The sequence below is a fragment of the Eurytemora carolleeae genome, unplaced genomic scaffold (genome assembly GCF_000591075.1).
Source record: "Eurytemora carolleeae unplaced genomic scaffold, Eaff_2.0 scaffold135, whole genome shotgun sequence".
Taxonomy (NCBI): Eukaryota; Metazoa; Arthropoda; class Copepoda; order Calanoida; family Temoridae; genus Eurytemora; species Eurytemora carolleeae.
The window spans coordinates 47,458-70,712 of record NW_019396194.1 but is presented as its reverse complement, the minus strand read 5'-3'; the positions used below and the strand labels follow the sequence as shown (position 1 = coordinate 70,712).

Here is a 23,255-nt window from a genome sequence, read left to right as displayed (position 1 = left end):
ATCGTTTAACGATCGTTTACAAAAACGATTAACAACCCTAGATGCTCCATGTTTTCTTGAGCCTTTTTCTGAGCACTTTTCCCACTTCTTTGTTGATGTTTCTTGACATCTGTCTCTGAGACTTTATTCAGGTTTGGTCTTGTTTGATCTGATTCATTGATCTTTTTCCTCTTTGATTCTTCTATAATTCTGTTAGTTTTCTTTACTTCTGTTCCAGCTGTATTTTCCTTGTCTCTGTAATTCCTTTCTACGTCATCATTTGTGTCAACATTGTTCTCAGCCAGAGCTGTGAGGGTAGAAGGATTGGAACCTGTTTTCTTAAACTGGAAGACTTGCTCTTAATCCCTTCTTATCCGCTGGTTGTCTCTCTGAACTTTCTGGTTGATTCTCCGTCTTTGCTGTGCTTGTCTAACTCCGAATTTTTCCTGGATACAGCTGTGGAACTTACATACAAATCTGTCGTTTCATTTGGACTACTTTGAATTTTGCTTATTCCGTCTCCTGATAAAACAGCTGAACAGGTTGGGTTTCTCAAATAACTCAGCAAATCATTTCCATTGATTGTTTTCCATATCTTTACTTTGAACTGCCTTGATTTTCCTTTTCTCTCAGTCTTCATTCTCTTGTTGATTTTTCTCTCCTTTGCTACCCTCCTTGGTTTTGCAACTTTTCTTCCTTTTTTATAAATCTTCATTTTCTTGTGGATTTTCTCTCCTTTTCTAACATCCTTAGTTCTTCAATTTCTCTTCTTTTATCTTTTTTTCCCCGTATCTCTTGAGCTTGATGTTTCTCTCGATTCATGCTGTTTATAGCATCCTTTTTTACTGCTTGGTTAACCTCATTCAATTCCAGGATTTTCGGACATACATTGTTAGAACTGTTTTCTGCTAAACCCGCCGTATCTGGTGAAACAACTGGTTCCCTGTTCCTGTTTCCTGCTGTCCAGTTTGGATTCTCCTTTTTTCATTTTAGGAAATGTTTCTTTAAATTCTCATACCATTCCTGCCCTTCATGTCCGCAATCCTTTATTATCTGTTCTTCTTCCTTGAATTATCGCAGAAAACTGTTTCCTTGTTAATATTTCCTGCTTCTCCCATTTCAACAACACTCATGCTATTTTCTACCGTCTCAGAACTAGTTGTGTTGTTGTTTCTTGTTTCCCACATTTTATCCCCTCTCTTGCTGTTTTCTATCATCTCACAGCTATCTATATATGTAGTTTTTTTAACTCATGTCTATCAGGAGATAACTGTCGGTCTAGTACTGGCTAATCTCGCTTTCCTGTTTTGGTTCCTTAGGCATGAAAAACAGGCATGTTTTCTTTAACTCTGCATCGCACAGTCCCTTGAGCATTTCATCCTTAAATTCTACCAGGCTCCTCTTGTCTGGAGAGTATGCTTGTAACCATAACTTTTCCTTAGCAGTATAATATTCTCTGGTATCTTAACCACTTTCCTGTTTCCTGTCCAGGTATTCCTTTTTCTGGCATAACTTCTCGTTGTCAGTATATTATCCTCTGGTATCTTTCCCCTTTTCCTGTTTCTTGCCTTCCTCATATTTTTCTTGTGAGAACCTTTTCAACATTACATTTCTGTAAAAAACACTCCTGCTCCATAGTTCTTAATTACTAACCCTGTAGAATGAAACAGGGGAGGGCTCCAAAAATCGTTCTTTAGGAAATTACCAAAGCATAATAATTGCTTTTAATTTTATTGCGATTATTTTACATGATTTCAATGCTAGAAAATTTAGTAAGTTTTCATAGTTCTAACAAGAAAGAAAATTGACCGAGAATTTATTGTAATGTTTCTTCCGAAAGAATAGAATTCATATATATGAATATATGTTTCTTCCGTACAATATAATTAGAGTAAAGGAAAACAAACCTTAGAAAAATCTTTCATAGCTCGGCTGACAATGTCTTTTCTATCTTCTGCCATTTCTAATGAAGGTTTCAATAAAATCTTCTTTCAGTGTAGCAATTTCGTTCAAAGCGCGATCTCTAGCTTCAACCATTTTCTGTAAAAAATATAAATTAACAAATAAAAGTTAAATGATAAAATTCACAAAACTTAAAACACTTTCAGATTTAGAAATTCTCGGTCAATCAAGAAAAATACTGAGACTGCGCCAATGCCAAACAGTTTGAGAATGAATTCCAAAATGGAAAGAAAAGTCGTCTTTGATTCTCCTTCCTTCAAATACAAAGAAAGCATAATTTTAGAATAATGAATACATATTTGTCCTCTTTAAGATTTGAGGTTAGGGGCTGAGGGCGTGCAATAATGATTGGGATTTAGTTCTAACGAAATGATTATTTAGTTTTTATTTTGTTGAAATATATCAATAGAAGTAAGGTGAGAGGAGTAAAGGGGGGAGTTTCTGCAATAATTCTTAGTTAATAAGTTAAACTGTTAGAGATTACGGAAAAGGTATTAAATTGGTGTAAACTTTTCAAGGCTAGAAGTGAGGAAAGAATATGAATTCTGATCAGATAGCAGCAGCTCAAAATGAGGTAAAATAAAAAAAATAAAAAAGGGTTACCCAAAAAGAATGAGACTTCATTGACGACTGTACGGAATTCAAGTCTTATTTTTTTGCACTTGCAAGGGTTCCAGCTGTAAAGTTGTTTAATTTTTTGCCAGATTAATTAGCATCCCTTAAAATACATTATCAAGACAGACCTAAATTCAATATACGTCATATCTAGGTCGTCATTACAGTCTGATCTTTTTGGGTAACCCTTGTATATTTTTAACAATTTCTGTATGTTTGTGCAGTAATAAATATCAATTTGACGATATCGTTTTTTATACAGTGAATCCCAGATATATGAATACATAGCAAGAGTTTGGTATAATGTCGTATTACATATTTAAGATCAAATGCCGTAGAAAAATGAGTTTAAAATTAATATATCAATTGGATTCATATTTCAGGGGCCAGGCGATTAATTTACCTTGAATTAAAAAAAAAAGTTTCTTTAGAATTATAAAAAACTTATGGCGGTCTATGTATTCATAAATCTAGGATTCACTGTATTAGTGCAAAGAGCGTCGTCTTGCCCCATTGCTTGAATTGAAGACTTTACTGCAGATTTTCTCATTGAATCCTTTTATCCGCGGATTTATATGAAATTATCATCCCATATTTACAGTTTTTATATTTAATGAGAAATCTATCCTCTAGTCTACAACTCTCAGCAATTTCTCATAATTGAAATTGTTGAAAATACACTAATAATTACAGGAAAATATGTATATAATGCTTAACAATGTAAAAGCGACCCCAAAATAAAGCCAATTTTTTCTCTGAACTTTTGGAATTTTGCCAAAGTTCTGGTTTTTAAAGTTAAAGATGTTGTTTGAGTTATGAAGAATAATATTGATAAAGTTCTTGAGAGAGATTCTAAACTTCATGATTTAGATGACAGGTATATTTTAAGCACGGTGCTGTAGGCGATTGTATCAGTACTAGGCTTTTAGGGCGCTTCGCGGCCATCTTCTATTTCAACTTTTAATTGTGGCTTTATCTCTGAGCATCTTCTCTTTTTTAGCTGATCCTGTGATGCAGGACTGCAGTATCCTTTTCACTGCTTCATTTGGGATTTTTTCCCATTCATATCATGGATAATCAAATGTGTTTCCAAATTTTCGCACCATTCAAACAATTTCTCCGGGTTTCCAACATATAAGACAATTCTTTCTCTGATAATAGTTTCAACATTACACATATCTTTGTATGTATCCTCTGTTGCTGTTCCAGTTTTCACTTCCCCTTGTAGTTGTTCCATGCGTTGTTGTGATTCATGCATCTTCTTACTCTGCTACAAAATTGCTTTCACTTTTTGAATCTTTTTCAATTTTTTCACCCCTTCATTTCTTCTCTGACCTTGCAACTCCATTTTTTCCACTCTCTGTTTCAGGGCTTCCCATTCCTTGTGCTTAAGGTTTCCACCGGCTCTTTCGTTTTCCTTCATGTCTGGTCTTTTGATATCTATAATTCTTTACTAAAATTGTCCACTGTTACATTCTGGTACTCTGTACGCCCTAGCAGCAATCCTAATTTGTTGTTGGACTGTTATTGTTTCTTCTGACACAGTTTCTCATTTTCCTAGTTACACCAGGTAATCACTGTATTTTTCTTCCTTGGAGTCTGTGACATTTAACAAGGGTTCCTTGATACTTGCCGCTGCTACCACTTTTGTGGTAAATTCCCTACTCCATAAGGGGTTCTTAAACCTGTATCTATCCAGGTAAAACTCAATCTCACTGCACTATCAATGTCAAACCGTAGACGATCTATTTAGCTATCAATGTCAAACACGGACATGATCTCGTAAACTATTGCTACCAAACACTGGAAAGGATATTGACTATACAATCAATGCCAAACCAATACTTACAAGATAAGCATGGATATATATAAGCGTAATTAAGCCAGTCACTGACATAGTTATAAGTTAATCACAATTCAGGTTTTGACGTATTAACAGACGTAGCTAAGCTGGGTTTATCGCATTACAAGTTTTGCGTAGTTAATGACAATCACATTTAGATTTACAGACAATGTACAACATAATATATCTAGGTATGTGCAGGTTAACAAATATCGGGATTGCTACGATATTTGCTACAATGTAAGGCAACACCGTGGTTTTTACCTTGCTCCCGGCTTAAATCTGGTTTATACATATATATGTATATATATATATATATTTATATACATGGAATTCATTATTCATTATCTTGTCACAAATGCAGGGAAGAAAAGCTAAGATTTTTGCAGTAAATATATATTTCTTGGTTTTATTGATCATCAATGAGTCCATCGATATTCAACTTAGTGACCCTCCATTTCTAGGACAATAGATTCACAATGTTCTGTACTCTTTTAATCTGTATCTGGACATGATGAGGATATTTTAGTTTTCTATCTAAAAATTGATAAATGTTATCGTGGTCTCTTTGAATCAGTGTTGTTTTGTGGATTTGTATAGCATTGACAAGAAAGGACAATATAAAATTTTGTTTTAGGAAAGATAAAATTACCCCTAAAACAAAGAGACTTAAAGGGTTAATCATGGATGTGATTCTTTAAATGAATGCTTTAGCTCACTTAAAGTTACTTCGAGCACCCCAAATTTAAATTAAAGTTGACGTAGCATAAAAACACGCTCAATTTGCAGTCAATGACGCTAAAAATAATTAAATAGTTCCTGTTTTCCTGAATTATGTCACTGCGTGTTGAAATCATATTGGTCCCAAAAATACCGAAAGAAATATTTTTTATTTTACGTCTTGGAGTGAAAACAACGAAATTGACCCTTGCAACGCAATTTTAAGTGAACCTCCTTTTAAATGAGACATGACCAATGCCCGATTAACAACGGTACCCTTTCTATACCGCTTAATTAATAATGTGATAATGTGGACGGCATAATGTTTATTTCTGACAAGTTACTCCTTTTTTTCTACTGCAGAAATCCACAAGTGGCATTTACATAGAAACCACAATAGTTATTAATAGTTATTTTGATTGGCAAAAATGTTGGATATCTCATTCCTTTATCAACAAAAATGTTAGATATCTCATTCCTTTATCAACAAAAATGTTGGATATCTCATTCCTTTATCAACAAAAATGTTGGATATCTCATTCCTTTATCAACAAAAATGTTACGGAAAGCGTTGTGAATTGGACAGGGTAAACTAAAAATGAAATGTCCCTTGAAATTGTATCTACAGCCCTTTAAGAATTAAAAAGGTAAGACATCTATTTTCCAGGCATTTTATATTTATTTTCGAACTTTTTTGTTCACCAATATTATGCAATGTTATTTATCTATATATAAAAAGTTGCAATCTCTGTTTATTTTTTGTGTCCGATCATAACTCAGGAACACCTTGGCTGATTTGCCTCAAATTATGATTGGACAACTCGGGAGACCCTAGAGATTATTCTTATTTTGAGATTCTAAGTTGAGTGGGTCCATTTTGAAGGGAAAAATAGCTAAAATCGTAATTTACGACCAAGCGCGATTAAACGGCGGGAGTAGCTATGAGTACCCTGGGCAACGCTGGATTTTCAAGATTGTATCCAATATTTTCAGAATAATTAAAATTTATCAACAAATCTGAATAATTTTCTGAGCCGTCATTATCTTTTCAATTCTGAAACCAGGGGTGTATATCTTTCTTTGCAATAATTCCCCCACCAACTCATTTGCATGTTGTTTCCTAAGCCATGCGAAATTTAAAAAATCGCTTTTTTGACAGCAAAAGTTGGGAATCTGCCAAAAAAAAGAGATAACAAAAATCGCTTATGTTCAACAAAAATCGCTTATTTGCGCCATTACTTGTTTTTGTAAAAAATTCGTCATTAGAGGGGGAGGGGTCCGGGGGAAGATTTTGAAAACTATGCCTAAACCCCTGACTGTGAGTGCTTAGAGAGTGCTAATGAACATTGACCTTCCGTCAGAACACTGAACTTCTAGTTATCTTGTTCACATCAATATGTATATATATAATTATATATGATTGTTAAACAAGAAAACATTATGTAAACAATAAACAGTAAAAAGATGTGAAAATACTGTTCAATCTATATAAATCATGCCAGCTTGGGAACCCAGCTTTGCCTGCAAACCAAACTTTCTCCATTAAAATTAATCAACTCAGTTTAGAATTTTTAAACCAAGCTTAGCACATTCTCGTGGGTCCACCCAGTTCCCCAATCAAAATTTGAGGCAAATCGGTCCCGAGTTCTGATCGGACATACAATCAAAAAAAATTATATCTAATTCTATTCAGATACTTGATCACAAAAATATCCTGCTTATATCTAATTCTATACAGATGCTTGATCACAAGAATATCCTGCTTATATCTAATTCTATACAGATACTTGATCACAAAAACCTATTAAAGGGTATCGTTGTAAATAGGGCATCCCCATCTTTGCATGGAGGGTCACTTCAAATTACACTGATGACGTCCCTTAAAAAAATTGAAAATAAAAGTTATCATAAATATGTTTAAAATATTATTTCTATATGCTTGAAACAAATATATACATTTGATTTGATTTGATTTGATTTGATTTGATTTGACTTGACTTGATTTGACTTGACTTGACCACTTTTTTGTATCGTTTCTACTTTGTTTTTTAAGAGTTGAAAATATTAGTAGATGTTTAATATCCTTTAAGGGACTATGATAAGAATTTAAGTCACCCTCTATTTAATAAGGATAGGCATTCCAAATTCACAACGGTACCCTTTTAACCTTTCTGTGATCATTAATGTGGAAGATATTGTCGTTAGTTTATCTAGAAAAGTATTTGAATTTCTCAGAAACTCGCAAGTCACTTTTACAGAGAAACCTTAATTGAAATTGATCAATTTGGAGCAAGAAGAACAGGGATATCAGATTGCTCAGAACTAGCGTTGTTCATATCAGACATGTCCCGCTTTTTTAATAGTGGGTCACTTGAAAATCCGTCTACAGTCTCTTTAAATCTATCTGATTCTGATCCTAAAATACGTCTACAGTCTCTTTAAATCTGTCCAGTATCTGATCTTAAAATACGTCTACAGACTCTTTAAATCTTTCTGATTCTGATCCTAAAATATGTCTACAGTCTCTTTAAATCTATCTGATTCTGATCCTAAAATGACGTATGGTCACATATTGTCCATGGTTAAAGGGCATTGAGACTCACCTTTTTAGTCTGCAAAGTGATTATTATATTTGAAACGAGGAAACAAATATACTTATTTCAATTTTAAAATATGATTTAATTTTGACATTGTCGGAAATATATATTGCATGCCCTCGAGTTATACTGGTTGATAATAACAATACAAGACACTGGCACATTTTTCCTCAGCCTAGAAGTTAAATCTAGGAACTGGCAATAGTAACTTTTCGGGGTTTTATTTCATCCTACTTATTACTCCTTCCATAACCGCAAATGGCGAAAACGATGCAAAATTTCGCGAAAACAATTTTCGCAAAAAATTATTTTCCGAATAAAAAATTTCACAAAAACCATAAATGTTGTAACTGCAACAATTAATTGAGCAAAAAATCTCGTGGAATTCTCTGTTCTAAGAGCTCAGCATTAGAAGTTTGATTACATCATAATTAATAATAATAAATAATGTTTCATAAATGGCTATTTGAACAGACAAATTTTTGGTGATCTTGGACGATTTTCAACCCTAACCGTCCTTAAACTAGTTTGTAAATGCCACCGTTTTTCCTCAATTTTGAGGTTGATTTAATCAAAAAGAATTAGTATATTAGTGCATACTACTAAAGTGATAACCAGAAAATTCTGGAATAGGAAGTCGACTTTTAGACTAAAGTTGTGAATTTAAAAAAGTCCAGTGAACATAAATCAAAGCAAATGTGCAGTGTAAACAGACCCATTTTACTTAATAAGCAATTTTCTTTGTAACAAGAAACTTCAGTATTGTTGTCCTCCTATTCTACAGTTTTCTGTATATCACTTTAATTTGAAGTAAATTGAACCTCCTGCCCCCCCGGGCCCCCCCCCCCCACCAACCAAATACCAAAGTATAAAAGGTGCACTCCAGACTAACCAGAGTGAGAAGCATTCGGTTTCATTAATCTGTAATAAAACGTGTTTTGGTCTATAATTCAACAATCTTTAAATTTACGGATTTGTTTATTCTATACTTTTTCATTAAAAATATATATGCCGACAAAAACGTATTTAAGAAAATTATGTATAAAGGGTCAAATTGTGATCGAAAGTCACAGCTTTCTGATATATTGACAGAACCGTTAAACCCACGTGAGTGCAATCCAATAATTTGCGCTAGCATTTCCGGTTTTACCCTGCCAACGAATTTATATTTAATGTAAGTTATCAAAAATGAGAATTTATATATTTTTTCACGTCTAAAGGAAAAGTAACAAAATCCTTGGATTCGCAAAGGTCGAGGGACAAAATATTATGTAGATAGTCTCGATACAGAAAAATTGTCTCATAGTGCCAAAATAATGGTGTTTTTGGCAATTTTATTTTTGAAAAATCCTTTGTCTTCATAGAGAACATTTATGTCTGAAAAATGTATAGCACTGCGATTCTAAATATTATTATTATAGATAATTTTCTTCTCCACAAGTTGTGATTGAAAAGTATGATGTAGCTTATACATCTTTCGTAAACCCTTTTCCAATCATCACCTCCCGTCTTAGAAGAACAAATCATAATTTTCAACTATCATCAAAGCACGTTTCCCCTTCTGTACTTATAGCAACGGCAAAAAATTTAATACTGAAACCCTATACCCCCAGTCCCCCAATCCTCTCTTAAAAACCCCATAAAAATGCATCTTCACGTGTAATCAGCCTGATATAATCTTTATGGGGGGACTCTTGAAACTTAATCTGATGCATTTAGATTTTTCAAGTTAGAACTGACCAAGGTTCATTGATAAGATTGGTTACTCTGGATGTACTCCAATGTACGAAAAATGTCGTTTCTTTAGCATAGATGGATAAATCTGCATATGACGTCACTGATTATAGAGGCGAGCGTGACGTCATATGCAGATTATATCTATCTATGCTAAGAAGACGACATTTCCCGTACATTGGAGCGCATCCAGAGTAACAAACCTTATTTCAGAACCTTGGAACTGAGCAACTATTAAATTTTATGACTTTTAACAATCAGGAACAATTGAAAAGTGTAAGAAATGTTGAGTCACAATTTACAAACCCTTTTATTCTTGGTGATTCATTTATTTGCGACAAAAATTAAAATAAAAAACTAGCAACAGTCCATATATTAAAGTTATTTACTCATACAGGTATATTGTATGATGTATAATGCATATTTATGTATATGCATGGTTAATTGCCTTACTCCAATATTTCTTTGAGTGTGTCTCAATCCACACACAACAATATCGAACTCTGTCCTGGTAGGTCTAAGTATAGTATGTATTGGCGCACAAAGCTTTCAAACATCTATACCCTCTACCAAACACTGGTGGGTCTATATGTGTATCTATCCACATACAAAGCTATTAATCTCTGTCCTCTCTACCGAATCCTGGTAGGTCTAAGTATAGTATGTATCGGCGCACAAAGCTTTCAAACATCTATACCCTCTACCAAACACTGGTGGGTCTATATGTGTATCTATCCACATACAAAGCTATTAATCTCTGTCCTCTCTACCGAATCCTGGTAGGTCTAAGTATAGTATGTATCGGCTTTCAAACATCTATACCCTCTACCAAACACTGGTGGGTCTATATGTGTATCTATCCACATACAAAGCTATTAATCTCTGTCCTCTCTACTGAACAATAGTAGGTCTTAGTATGTATTTTTCGACACACAAAGCTATAGAACTCTATACTCACTACCAAGCAATGGTATCTCTAACCGTATACTACCAGGGTCTATATTCAAATAACTATATTTAATTATAAGGTACAGATAAAGATTAAACTGACCGATAATACTGTCAGGTGATTAAAACGTAATATATATGCCGGTAGGTTCAGGTTTCAATGATATGGGGATGTTTACTATATTTAGTACATTCATGTTCTCCATAGCTGGCTGAACTGCTGTACCAAATTGGCTGAAATTTTATAAATGAACCTATGGGTATCCCGGGATGAGAAGGGCTTAAAGAAAAGTTGGAAATATTTGAAATATAACGGGCATCGTCTGGCACTTCAGCTAAAATTATGATGTGGTTCCAAGCGCGGGTAAATGGCAAAACTAACTATGAATAATAATAATAATAATAAGCATGGTAAAGCTAGTAATTATATAAAACAATATAAACAGCATACTTTATCTGCCTAAAATATTCAAATTGTCGTAACGTTCATTTACTAACAAAATTTCATTGTAAACATCAATTGTTCACATAGAGCCTTAAACGTACTTTAAAATCAACTGTAATTTTATTGCTAATTCTATGATGTTTTATAACTATGTAAAGATTTAACATCTGTAGATTTTATACCTTTAATTATGTTACAACACTCAGCTCTCACCTTTATTAGTGATGTCTCCCGTTTATAGATATAAAATCGTTCGAAGGATCCTGTACGATTTCGTTCGTTTGTTAACAGAACGAACGAATTTTCCGAAAGATTTTAAAAAAACAATAATTTTTTTACTAAATGAACGATTTTTTCAAAAAAAGAACTTTTAAAAAACGATAGTTTTTTTAATTTACAAACTACAAACATTTTTACTGAACAAACGATTTTACTGATTGAATGATAAGTTTGAGAACAAACTAAATAAATTTATATTTTAACGATTGAAAAAAACGAAATTGTTCATTCACGAACGATGAACAAACGAACTACAAAAAAAAACTAAGGCGCTCATCTCTACCTATAGATATGATTTTATCTACCTTCGTATACTATTCTAAGACAGCGGATATTTAACAAGTTATGTAATTTTGCGGACAGGCTTCACGGTTGTTAAAGCTAAGTGGATTCTAGATTATTAAAAAAAATTATCTCTGCACAGTGTATGTAAGGTTTTAATCTAACAAATGTCCATTCTGTCTATCGTTCATTCTTGAAAAATGAGTTGTACTTTTAAAAAGTTTGAACTGAAGTTCAGGGTCCAAAACAGAGAGAAGCCTCAGTGAATGGTGGGCCCTGGAGTAAGAAGAAATGAGATTTTTTATATCTTGTAAACTAACATTGCCTCCCAAAAGATGAGGGGCATCAATTGATCATTTCCAATTGATCAATTGAACATTTCCAAAATGTGGTCTGCCGTTTTTGTTCTTTAGAAATCGACTGAGATATTGAAAAATTATCAAAAAATTTAAAATATTTAATACGACTAAATATTGTTTAAATATCTAGTATCTCCAACAGTATAAAAGTGCAGACTGTTTACCATGAGAGAAAATGGACATGGGTCGGATTCTATAGGGATAAGAAGCGCATGCCGAAAATACAATTTTGTGACGTCATTTGTGGGTCGGAGGATGGCTAGTCAAGAATATGTACTTTTCAACCCTTTTCCAATCATCAATCAATCAAACATAAACCTTTTATGGGCATTAAATTAGTTTAACAATTTTGTATCCAAGTTTTCAAACTATATGGCCTTAAACTATTTGATATTAGAACACGCTGCTTCATCACGTTTTAGTATTTTTCAAAAGGGAAATCATGTTTTTCTTCTAAAGGGACTGTAATCTTAATTTTAAATGACTCTCCATACAAAGATGGCAATAACTGATTCACAACGATACCCTTCAAGCTTTATTTGATCAAGTTTGAACTATATTTATAATTTTGAAAACTGATTATTTTCTGCAGAAACACATTAACGAATTCTCAGAATCAATTCTAAACATAAAAATACGACAATATCTCCCACATTATAGATAAAAATCTTTTTTCAAGATTACCGTTGTGAATCGGGCATTGCCATCAGTGGCGCAACTAGCACTCTTGTGAGGGGNGGGGTACCGAGGGGGTTAACCTGCTGTAAAAATATTTTTTCAAAAAAGAAAACCCTGCTTTCAGGATTTGAAGTAAAAAACAACCATTTTTTTTACTGTTGAAGAGTTGGCTCTGTGCACTCAATAATATAGCAAATTCTTATAACAATCATGATTGGTTCTTTTTGAAAAAAATATACGTCCAACAGCTTTACAATGAACGACATCAGTAAATTAATCAAACATGTGCGCGAAGCGCCAAAAAAAATCTGCTCTTCTAGTGTCTTTTCATGTATTTCTTAGTGCATGTTAGTCCCTGGCTTAATCATACACTATGTATATAAAGTCCCTATTACAGTCTACAGTTTATTTTACAGTTTTTCGTAATTCATCTACTAGTCATATATGTCCATTATATAGTCCCTTAATCATAATTTTATTAGAAATGCTCGAAGCGCTAAAATGTTTTTTTTTTTCTTAGTTGGAAACATTTGATAAAAGAAGGTCCAGAATCATGATTATGCTGCAGGAGTCAAGTGAGAGGGGGGGGGGGCAAGAGGGGGGCGAAATATGCTGAGTGGTTGGGGGGCGGAACTCAGTTCGCCCCCCCCCCCTCCTAGTTGCGTTAATGATTGCCATCTATGCATGAGAGTCACTTGAAATTACGCTGACAGTCCCTTTAAAAGGGAAATTTTAAAAATATAGTGAACAGTCCCTTTATAGGGGTAACTTAAAAAATATAGTGAACGATATTGACAAAAATCGACAAAACAAAAAAGATGATTAAATCATTTTAATTCTAACGAACAAAATTAGTTTATTTAAATTAAAACTTAAGAATTATTTAAATCTTTCAATTGAGCTGCGACGAAGCAAATAATCACTTTACAATAAGCTGAAACAAGAAGTTGACCGTACAGTACAATTTTATATTGTACATAGATCATTTTATACACTCGGCCCTGCAGTCTGCAGTCAACTTGTGCTAAAACTACGTTTAAATTAAATCAAATCTATTCACACTTACGGCACTCTCTGTATAATCCAAGTAATTCAGTTGATTTTATACCTTTAATTATGTTACAACACTCAGCTCTCACCTTTATTAGTGATGTCTCCCGTTTATAGATATAAAATCGTTCGAAGGATCCTGTACGATTTCGTTCGTTTGTTAACAGAACGAACGAATTTTCCGAAAGATTTTAAAAAAACAATAATTTATTTACTAAATGAACGATTTTTTCAAAAAAAGAACTTTTAAAAAACGATAGTTTTTTTAATTTACAAACTACAAACATTTTTACTGAACAAACGATTTTANCCCTGAACCTTACTCCCTATTAGCCTTATATTATTTAGCCCCAAATCCACTTTACTCTACAACATTACGTTGGTCCTGCAAACCTGGCAAGCCGGGCCCCCTCATCATATACTTGAATGAAAAGCGTAAAAGAGCGTATATTCCCGCCTGGAATGCGTCAAATGAGCGTAACCTGATGTGTATCTTGGAGTGGGCGAATAATCCCCAGGCGTCAACAGCGTTCCTTCCTTCCGACGCTTGCATTGACGCAGATTGTACGCCAGAACTTCAGTAGTTACTGCACCGGGCTCCACGTTGTACGCAATTTATTTGGGCATTAAAACAAAACAACTTGGAATAATTTCAATCAGGTATCTATTCAATTTATATTAATTTTTTGAAAATTAAATAAAAAGTTGTTTTATTTTTGATGATTTCATTTTATTTTCAGGACCCACAAAAATTTCAAACGTTATAAAAAAAAATTTGCTAAAAACTAAGAAAATTAAATCATTTGACATTTGTTGAAAGAAAAATATTATTTGTTAAGATGTAAAAAAAACTTTAAACACTTTCTCTTTTCGCATTACTTTTATTTTTATTTTTTTCCATTTCGGAGTAAAAAGTATTTGGAACCTATCCCTTTAAGTTCGTAATTTTTAAATCAAATCAAAATTCTGTACACAAATAAAAACATACAATATCAAAAATTGTTCTAATTATTATACGGAAGTTTAACAAACAAAATAAAATCACAAATGCATCAAAACTAATTCAACGCTTTCATAGAAAAATTTGAAGAAACATCTGAACAACAATAAGTATTTAGATGCACTTTAAAATTTTATATATATAAATACAGATTTTATAAGGATATAAACACCCTGTTTATATTTAACCTTGTAACCTGGGTTCCCTTAGGGCAACAGTTCTAGGGATACTGGTCAAACCGATAGATAGATAGATAGATAGATAGATAGATAGATAGATAGATAGATAGATAGATAGATAGATAAATATAATTTTGATAGTTTAGATATATAGATACAATTTTGATATTTTAGATTTTTTCAGAATGTTTAAAACATATTTTTGATTATGAAGGAATTCATAGTTTGAAATATCTAAGGTCTATGACATTGGGCTGCGAAGATAAAGGGATTAGAAAATTAGAGTTTGTGACAAAGACTAAATTCCTTTGTAATAAAAGTAAACCAATAACTGAAATGTTTTACACAAATTGAAAAACATGAATTTTAACGGTTACAGATCATTTTAATTTGATGATAATTTGAAATTAAAACCAATTACAGTTAAATCGCTGTATATGTATGTACACGCAATGTTCATTTCCAGAAACATTTAAAATCTTACTGAAATTTAAATTAATATGGGGGGGGGGAGGACCAGTTTAAATGATATAAATTGTAAAATTAAAGATTAATTTTTAAGCAAATATGAATTAAGATGGCATCAAAATTTGCAGTTGACCTTAAAACTCTTACCGGGTTTTTTTTATTATATAAGATGCTTATAAATTTGTTTAAGAATGGCATTTGATTTCAATTTGATTCTTAACTGTATATTTATTTTTATCCCTTTTACACAAATTATTTCAATAAAACAGGTATTTAAAAAAGATTAAAATAGAATTATGTTCATAAAGAATTTGTCTCGATATTGTTTTGATAACGGTATCTATACTTTATATATTGACACCTCACCTACATTAAGTAGATCCTGTTTGCAACGGAAATTGTGTCAAGATTTAAAGCAATTTAGCCCCCCCCCCTTTNCTGCAGGGTTTTAGCAAAAATGTTGAATGAATGATTGTTGTTAATCTGGTTCCGTGATCCTGATGGGGGGGGGGCTTGTTTTATGGGGAGGAAGAGAGGGAGGGGCTTGTTTATGGGGAGGGAAGATGGTCAAAAGAATGACACTATAGTTTAACTAGGCATCTTATATTTTTACAAGATTAAACATGAAAACTTAGTATTTGTCTGTTTAGGAAAGCGCTTGTATAACCTTACAATGCTATTGTGCAAGATATTAGTGTCATTAAGCCAAAGGGCTTCTGGTATATTCTCTAATAATAGGATCAAATGGTTCAAACTTCCGTACTCCGATTAGCTTGGGAACTATATTCCTACCAATAACCTTCTTAAGATTTAAGTATATCTGTAATATCGACGGAATTCAGATCTGCTTAAAGGGACTGCATGCGTAATTTCAAGTGACCTAACAGTGACCTGACAAGATTCACAACAGAACCCTTGAACGGTTCAAGGGTTCTGTTGTGAATCTTGTCAGGTCACTGTTAGGTAGTTGAAAGCTTTGTCTGATCTCGACAAAAGTGACGCATTTTCACTGAAATAAATATAGGGGTTATCAGAAATAATCAGTTTTAAATCTAGAAAAACAACATTATCGTCCACATTATTGAACAGATAATGGTTTCAAGGGAACCGCTGTGAATCTTTGCATGGAGGATTTCTTGAAATTACGCTTAGGGTCCCTTTATAAGTCTGCCCACCTGCTATTTGCTCAGGAATGACATGCCAAACTATGGAAACTTGAATTTATGATTTAAATCTTATATTTCCAATTATAAATCCTCTTTATAAGGAGCTATTGCATATTGAGAGGAACAAACACTTTTTGTATTTTTAATATGAAGCCGGTTAAATTTGATTTTCTTTTACTTGTGTATAAAATTAGTTGAACCTAAAATGGGTAGAATTAGTTGAACCTAAAAAGAGTAGAATGAGTTGAACCTAAAAAGAGTAGAATTAGTTGAACCTAAAAAGAGTAGAATGAGTTGAACCTAAAATGAGTAGAATTAGTTGAACCTAAAATGAGTAGAATTAGTTGAACCTAAGATGGGTAGAATTAGTTGAACTTAAAATGAGTAGAATTAGTTGAACCTAAAAAGAGTAAAATTAGTAGAACCTAAAAGGAGTAAAATGAGTTGAACTTAAAATGAGCAGAATTAGTTGAACTTAAAATGAGTAGAATTAGTTTAACCTAAAAAGAGTAGAATTAGTAGACCCTAAAATGAGTTTAACCTAAAAAGAGTAAAATTAGTTGAACCTAAAATGGGTAGAACTAGTTAAACCTAAAATTGGTAGAATTATTGGAACTTAAAATGAGTAGAATTAGTTGAACCTAAAATGAGTAAAATGAGTTGAACTTAAAATGAGTAGAATTAGTTGAACTTAAAATGAATAGAATTAGTTGAACATAAAAAGAGTAGAATTAGTTGAACCTAAAATGAGTAAAATGAGTTGAACTTAAAATGAGTAGAATTAGTTGAACCTAAAATGGGTAGAATTAGTTGAACTTAAAATGGGTAGAATTAGTTGAACCTAAAATGGGTAAAATTAGTTGAGCCTAAAATGGGTAGAATTAGTTGAATCTAAAATGGGTAGAATTAGGTGAACTTAAAATGAGTAGAATTAGTTGAACTTAAAATGAGTAGAATTAGTTGAACTTAAAATGAGTAGAATCAGTTGAACCTATAAAGAGTAGAATAAGTTGAACCTGAAATGAGTAGAATTAGTTGAACCTAAAAAGAGTAGAATTAGTTGAACCTAAAATGGGTAGAATTAGTTGAACCTAAAATGGATTAAATCTGTAAAATGTGAGAATAAGCGTAGGAGTAGAGAATGGGCAGTTACTTGACCTTGTGTATGCACAGACGCATTTCTATTCGCAGAGTCGGTATATACGCCATTACTGCTGCTTACATACGCTCTTGCAAACTGCACACGCAATTTTCCCAGACGTACTCTAAACCCCTTATTCTGTAGTGAAAATAATTTTATGGTGGGACCCATAATTCCGTGGAATAGGAAGACGACTTTACAACTCAAGTTACGATTTTAGGTGCACTTGATGTTTCAAAACAAATAGCTGTACTAGTAAGTCGTCTAAAAGTAGTCTTCCTATTCAAGAGTTTTTTGGTTCTCATGCTGTACACAAACTCTTTTAAGTAGCTTGATTATCTAGATTATCTAGATTATCTAGATTATCTAACCACCTGGAAAACTTTTTTCTAATGAAACAACATAAAATGCAAATCAGATGGATTAATTAAAGTCTTCCTTTTCCATAGTTTTATGGGTCTCACTGTGCCAAAATAAATAATGAATAGTTTAGATTAAATTTCTTCTTGAAATAACTCATTGTGCAGTTGTTGTTCTTATAAGGAAGTGTTGCAGTGTCATATTCGCAGTGTGTGCAAAATATTTGCAAATATTGTGTCATTATGTGCAAATGTATCCCAATATGTATGCCATAGTATGCAAAATATTGCACTTTATACCGGACGAAGTTTGTTTTCTTAAAATGTAATTTGTGTCCTAAAGGTAAATGTCAATTTCTCTATGGTATTTGAACAGATAACAATTTCCCCCATCTACAACTTCTCAAGAAGCAAATTCTCAAATGTCCGAACCGCAGGGCTCAACCTTTTCATTCAAAGATTATGAATAAAAATGCCGCTTGGGAATATATAGCTTTGGAATTCTGCCTTTGGAAAAGTTCTCATAACATTCTTTTAGGATGAGATTGATACTGAGTTCCCTTCTGCTACTGGGAGTTTTGGGATGTTCTCTTGGACAGCAGCATCATGGACCCCGTCCAAGACTAGCTGCTCGACCAGCTGCAGCAAAAAGGGCAGTTCTTAGACCAAGGGCGAGCAATCTGCGTCAGCAGAAACCAAGACAAGAAGATTTCTTACAGGAATGTCCATTTTCTATAAAATTTAAGTTTTTGCTATTGAAATTTTTTAAAGTTTTTTCTTTCCTGAACTTTTTTTTGTGACCATTTTTTAAAATTGGACTATCACATAGGCCAGTCGAAGAACTATTGTTGAGCTGCTTGATGCTGAGATAACTATTCTTGAAGCTATTGCTGGAACTACTGTTGAGGAGGCACAAGCTGAAGAAGCTGCTGCAGCTCAAGGAAAAAGGCCACAAGGTGCTGTTCGTAGACCTGCCCCTACACACACCAGACGTCCTTCCTCTCATGCTCATGCACACCAAGCTCAACGACCTCATGCTTCTGCCCATCAGGCGCCAAGACCACACTCTCCCAAGCCTCATGCACACAGGCCTCATGCTCCTGCACCTCATCCTCCCCACCCTGCACCTACTCATTATCACAAGCAGAACACAGTACTTCTGGATCCATTTGTAATGCTAGACTCCCCTGATCTATCAAAGAAGCCCTATGAATCAAAGCCTACCTCTGACTATTCAGCACCTGCTGTCAAAGAATCAAATTCTGCCCCGGAGAAACCTCTACCCACCTATGGAGCTTATGAGTTGGTTCACTCTGGAACCGTGTCACCTTATACTTCTGCACCTACCCCAGTTTATGCTGCACCAACCCCCTCATATTCTGTACCTGCTCCTGCTCCTGCTTATGAAGCTCCTGCCCCCTCATATTCTGCTCCTGCTCCTTCTTATGAATCGCCTGCTCCTTCTTATGAATCGCCTGCTCCAGCTTATTCTTCACCAGAACAAGAATATGGAGCCCCCAGTTATGAAGCCCCAGCTCCTGCTCCAGCTTATGAAGCACCTAATCCTGCCTACTTTTCTCCTGAGCCTACTTATGGAGCCCCCTCTTATGAAACTCCAGCGCCTGCTCCAGCTTATGAAGCACCAGCTCCAGTCCCCTCTTACAATTCCCCAGCACCAGCTCCAGCTTATGAAGCTCCTGTTCCAGCCTACTCTGCTCCTCAGCCAAGCTATGGAGCTCCAGCTTATTCCGCACCAGAACCCACTTATGAAGCCCCCTCTTATGATGCCCCAGCCCCTGCTCCAGCTTATGAAGCGCCTGCTCCAGCCTACTCTGCTCCTCAGCCAAGCTATGGAGCACCAGCTTATTCTGCACCAGAACCTACTTCTGGAGCACCTTCTTATGATGCGCCTGCTCCTGCTCCTGCTTACGAAGCTCCTGCCCCCGCCTATGCTTCTCCAACACCTGCTTATGCTCCCCCTACTCCTGCCTATGCTGCTCCTACCCCTGCCTATGCTTCTTCTGTTGATCTATATGGCGCCCCTGCACCAGCTTATGCTGCTCCTGAACCAGCCTATGCTGCTCCTGAACCAGCCTATACTGCTCCTGAACCTGCTTATGCTGCTCCTGAACCAGCTTACGCTGCCCCTACTTCTGTTGATCAGTATGGAACTCCAGAACCGGTATATGAACAGGTTCCAGTGTACACACCACGAGCAAACAATTATCAAAACACATTTTTCGCCAGTAAGAATGTGGACCTTAAGACATCTGCGAGTACTACAGGTTAATTGCAGATCATAGAAACAGTTTTTTAGATTTTATTCTTGTGTTTAAAAGGGGGGGGGGGCGGTTGGAACCTATTGAATAAGTAAGATAATAAGAGGGGGGGGGGAGGGTCAGGGTATCAAGATTGGTGTGTGGTCATCTATTTAGAAGTGATTGTTCTGGTATTTTAGACTCATTCTTTCACGGCTCCGACATTCTTTACCAACTTTTAGACATAAAAGAAATAACTTCCGGCTGTAGACTATTGTAGTCTGAAAAGTTGTCTGATTTGACAATATCAGACATTTTTAAACACACCACAGGTTTTATAACACGCTATGGTTGTTCTTTTACTTTTTTGTACATCTGATCCAAGTTTTTACTGGAATTATATCTACCAAAAATGATATAAACAATAATGGCAACATGCATCCAAAAATGTCCAAAAAGTATTTGGAAAAAACTCAGAATTGTTTGCACTAAAGATGAAATATGTACTGCAAATTATTTTTAAGGAAATCAAGTCATGACTTTTTGTCAAAGATTTGATTTCTTTGTGTTTTTCAATCCTATGACCTTTTTTAAAGACTTCAGTTTGCAAAAAAATATATTGACTGGAGAGAATTTCAATTTCAATTTTTTTTATTTCAAGAACTTTTTTAAACACTTTTTCCCCTTGACTTCATTAGATGGATTCACAATGGTGTGCAGGTCTTTGAAATACAAAAATCTACGAATTTTTTAGTAAACTTGTTTAATATTATTTTAGTAACTTACAGTTTGCTTCAGAATTAAAGTGTTGTATCTAAATACCGGTAATGATTGTCAGAAAAAAATTCTGCTGAGAAATCAAAAGTCTCGGTTTGGATTATTTGAATTATTTTTCTCTTGATAATTAACTTTCTTACCGCAAGGTGGTGCCCTTGCATGCATTGATTTACCCTAAAAATTCGCTTAAAGGGACTGTAAGAGTAATTTCAAGTGACCCTTTGTGCAAAGATGCCAATGCTTGATTTACAACGGTACCCTTCAAAGCTTTGTCTGATCAAGTATGAAATATATATCAATGTTTTGTTCCTGTTTATTTTCATTTGCGGTTTCTCTACGAAAGTGATTTGCTCATTTCTTGTTTATTAGAAGCAATGGAGAAGTTGACAGAAATAAACATTTGAGTAAGAAAAACGACGGACTCTTCCACATTTTTGGTCAGATTATGGTTTCAAGGGTACCGTTGTAAATCGGACATTGTCATCTTTGCATGAAGGGTCACTTAAAGTTACGCTTTCAGTCCCTTTAACACGCTACACGTATAATGCATCTAAGATGCCAACTAATTTCAATTTCTTGTGTCCTTAATTCCAGCATTGCGTGGGCTCATTTAAATACCATTCAACACTCAGGGGGGAGCTAGTAAAGATAGAAATACAGCGTTTAAAGTTTAAGGGAGTGTTCAATAAAAACAAATGGTGGCAGAACATATTATAATCTTATCAAATTATTTTTTGTGAACATTTTATTCGATATGTGAGAGGGGGGCATTATTTTCAAAATGAGATATAGCTGAATTTACTAAAAAGGGAAGACCTTTATTATATCAAATGTTGAGGATTTTGAAACACTCGATCTGCACTGAAAGTTGAGGTTGAAAACGAGGCTGATGGCCCACTGTTCAGATCTGCTTTGAGAAAACTAGTTACTACACCACCTCCATCAATTTCAGGAAAATAGAAAGAAAAAACTATTTAATTTTTTAATTTTCTTGTTTAAAATTGTGATATCCAGTTCATTTCTTGTACAGTGTACAAGAGTCCTACAAAATACACTGATAGAGTATAGAAAATGTGGTAATTGTATTAGGTTTGAAGCTTTTGTTTAGAAATAACCTTAATGCTCGTACAGTCTCTAAAAACACCCCTCTTAAGGAGGGACATAGAGAAGCCCAATTGTTAAGGGTTAAAAAATCTGTAAAATCAAATGAATACAATTACTGAACTTGTCCTATCTGAGAAAATAAGTATTTTTCATTGTTTTTAGCATTGTTTATTAATATTTTATTTAAACAAACAATAGATGATTTTACCCCCGGTGAGAGATATTTGACCACTTACACACGGCTATAATTGTTTAATTATTTTTACCAACTTTTAATTTTGAAATTTAATGTTTAATTATGTATTCCAGAAAACATGTTTTGGTTGGAATTGTTAATATTTATGAAGTATATTTGCCCTGTTGATGTATATCGGACCCGGGGCCCGGGGGCGTTTAAAATCTAATCATTATTCAAGGTTATTGCCTATTTCAAGGGTATATATATATATATACAGTCATTCATTTAATATATTCGGACTCTATTTCAGAGCAAATAAAATATGTTTTATTGCTCTCGTAGCAGGGGCATAATTCGTCTACATTGACCCTTCACCCCCCCCCCACCCCTTATTTTTTGAAGTAAATAACTCTGAAAAGTTTTTTCTTCTCAACATATTTTTGATTAAAATCATAAAATTGATATATTTTTAAACCGTCATTTCTCATTTTTACTTGCCACAGATTGTCAAATTTTCGTTAAATTGTTACCATAGCCTTAAACAAATTCTAATTTTTTAATCCCAATATCTTTGCAAATTAATGGAGTAAACCTTTGATAATTTAGACTTAGTTTAGCTAACATGATTCATAGTTTGATATATCTAAGGTCTACAACATTAGGTTGAAAAGATAAAATGATTAAAAAACAGAGTTTGTGGCAATTATTATTGTTTAGTTCCGTTCCTTAAAAGTGTAATTTCAGATTTGTTAAGCTTTGCGAATTTTTGTGATGATTATGTTCAGTTTCTTATTGTTGAACCATGTGCAAAATTTATGTGCTATTATTCATTTTGAAATGACAGGGTTATTCATTAAACATTGGATTACAGTAATCTAATCCCATGATTTTGAATAACCCTGTTTCACTTGTCTCATATGTGTGTACAGTATTTATTTATTATCCTATGTATCCAATTATTGTTACGTCGATACCTCAGATATAAAAATACAAACATCGTAGAAATAACAAAACATAAAATCTAGATAAAATCTTTAACACAGAGATAGACTTGAATGTTAATGATACAGAGCTAGAATGCTAATGATACAGAGCTAGAATGTTAATGATAAACAGCTGGAATGTTATTGATAC

The 23,255-nt window shown here is 33.9% G+C and overlaps 1 protein-coding gene across 1 annotated transcript; it reads left to right on the top strand.

Annotated features, from left to right (window-relative positions):
• Window positions 1–14,059: 14,059 nt before the first annotated feature.
• On the top strand, window positions 14,060–22,734 carry LOC111697818 (extensin-2). The gene is made up of 4 exons (XM_023467947.1): window positions 14,060–14,151; window positions 18,343–18,523; window positions 18,634–20,089; window positions 21,708–22,734. Exons 2-4 carry the CDS (start codon window positions 18,344–18,346, stop codon window positions 21,797–21,799), a joined length of 1,728 nt encoding a protein of 575 aa, XP_023323715.1. The 5' UTR covers window positions 14,060–14,151; window position 18,343; the 3' UTR covers window positions 21,800–22,734.
• The last annotated feature ends 521 nt before the right edge of the window (window positions 22,735–23,255 follow it).

Bases quoted from the DNA above. Each gene is read 5' to 3' on its own strand.
- LOC111697818 (XM_023467947.1), top strand. From the start codon at position 18,344: ATGAGATTGATACTGAGTTCCCTTCTGCTACTGGGAGTTTTGGGATGT. The intron at 18,524-18,633 runs GAATGTCCATTT...ACTATCACATAG, and splicing joins GACAAGAAGATTTCTTACAG to GCCAGTCGAAGAACTATTGT. The intron at 20,090-21,707 runs GTTAATTGCAGA...CTGCACTGAAAG, and splicing joins GACATCTGCGAGTACTACAG to TTGAGGTTGAAAACGAGGCT.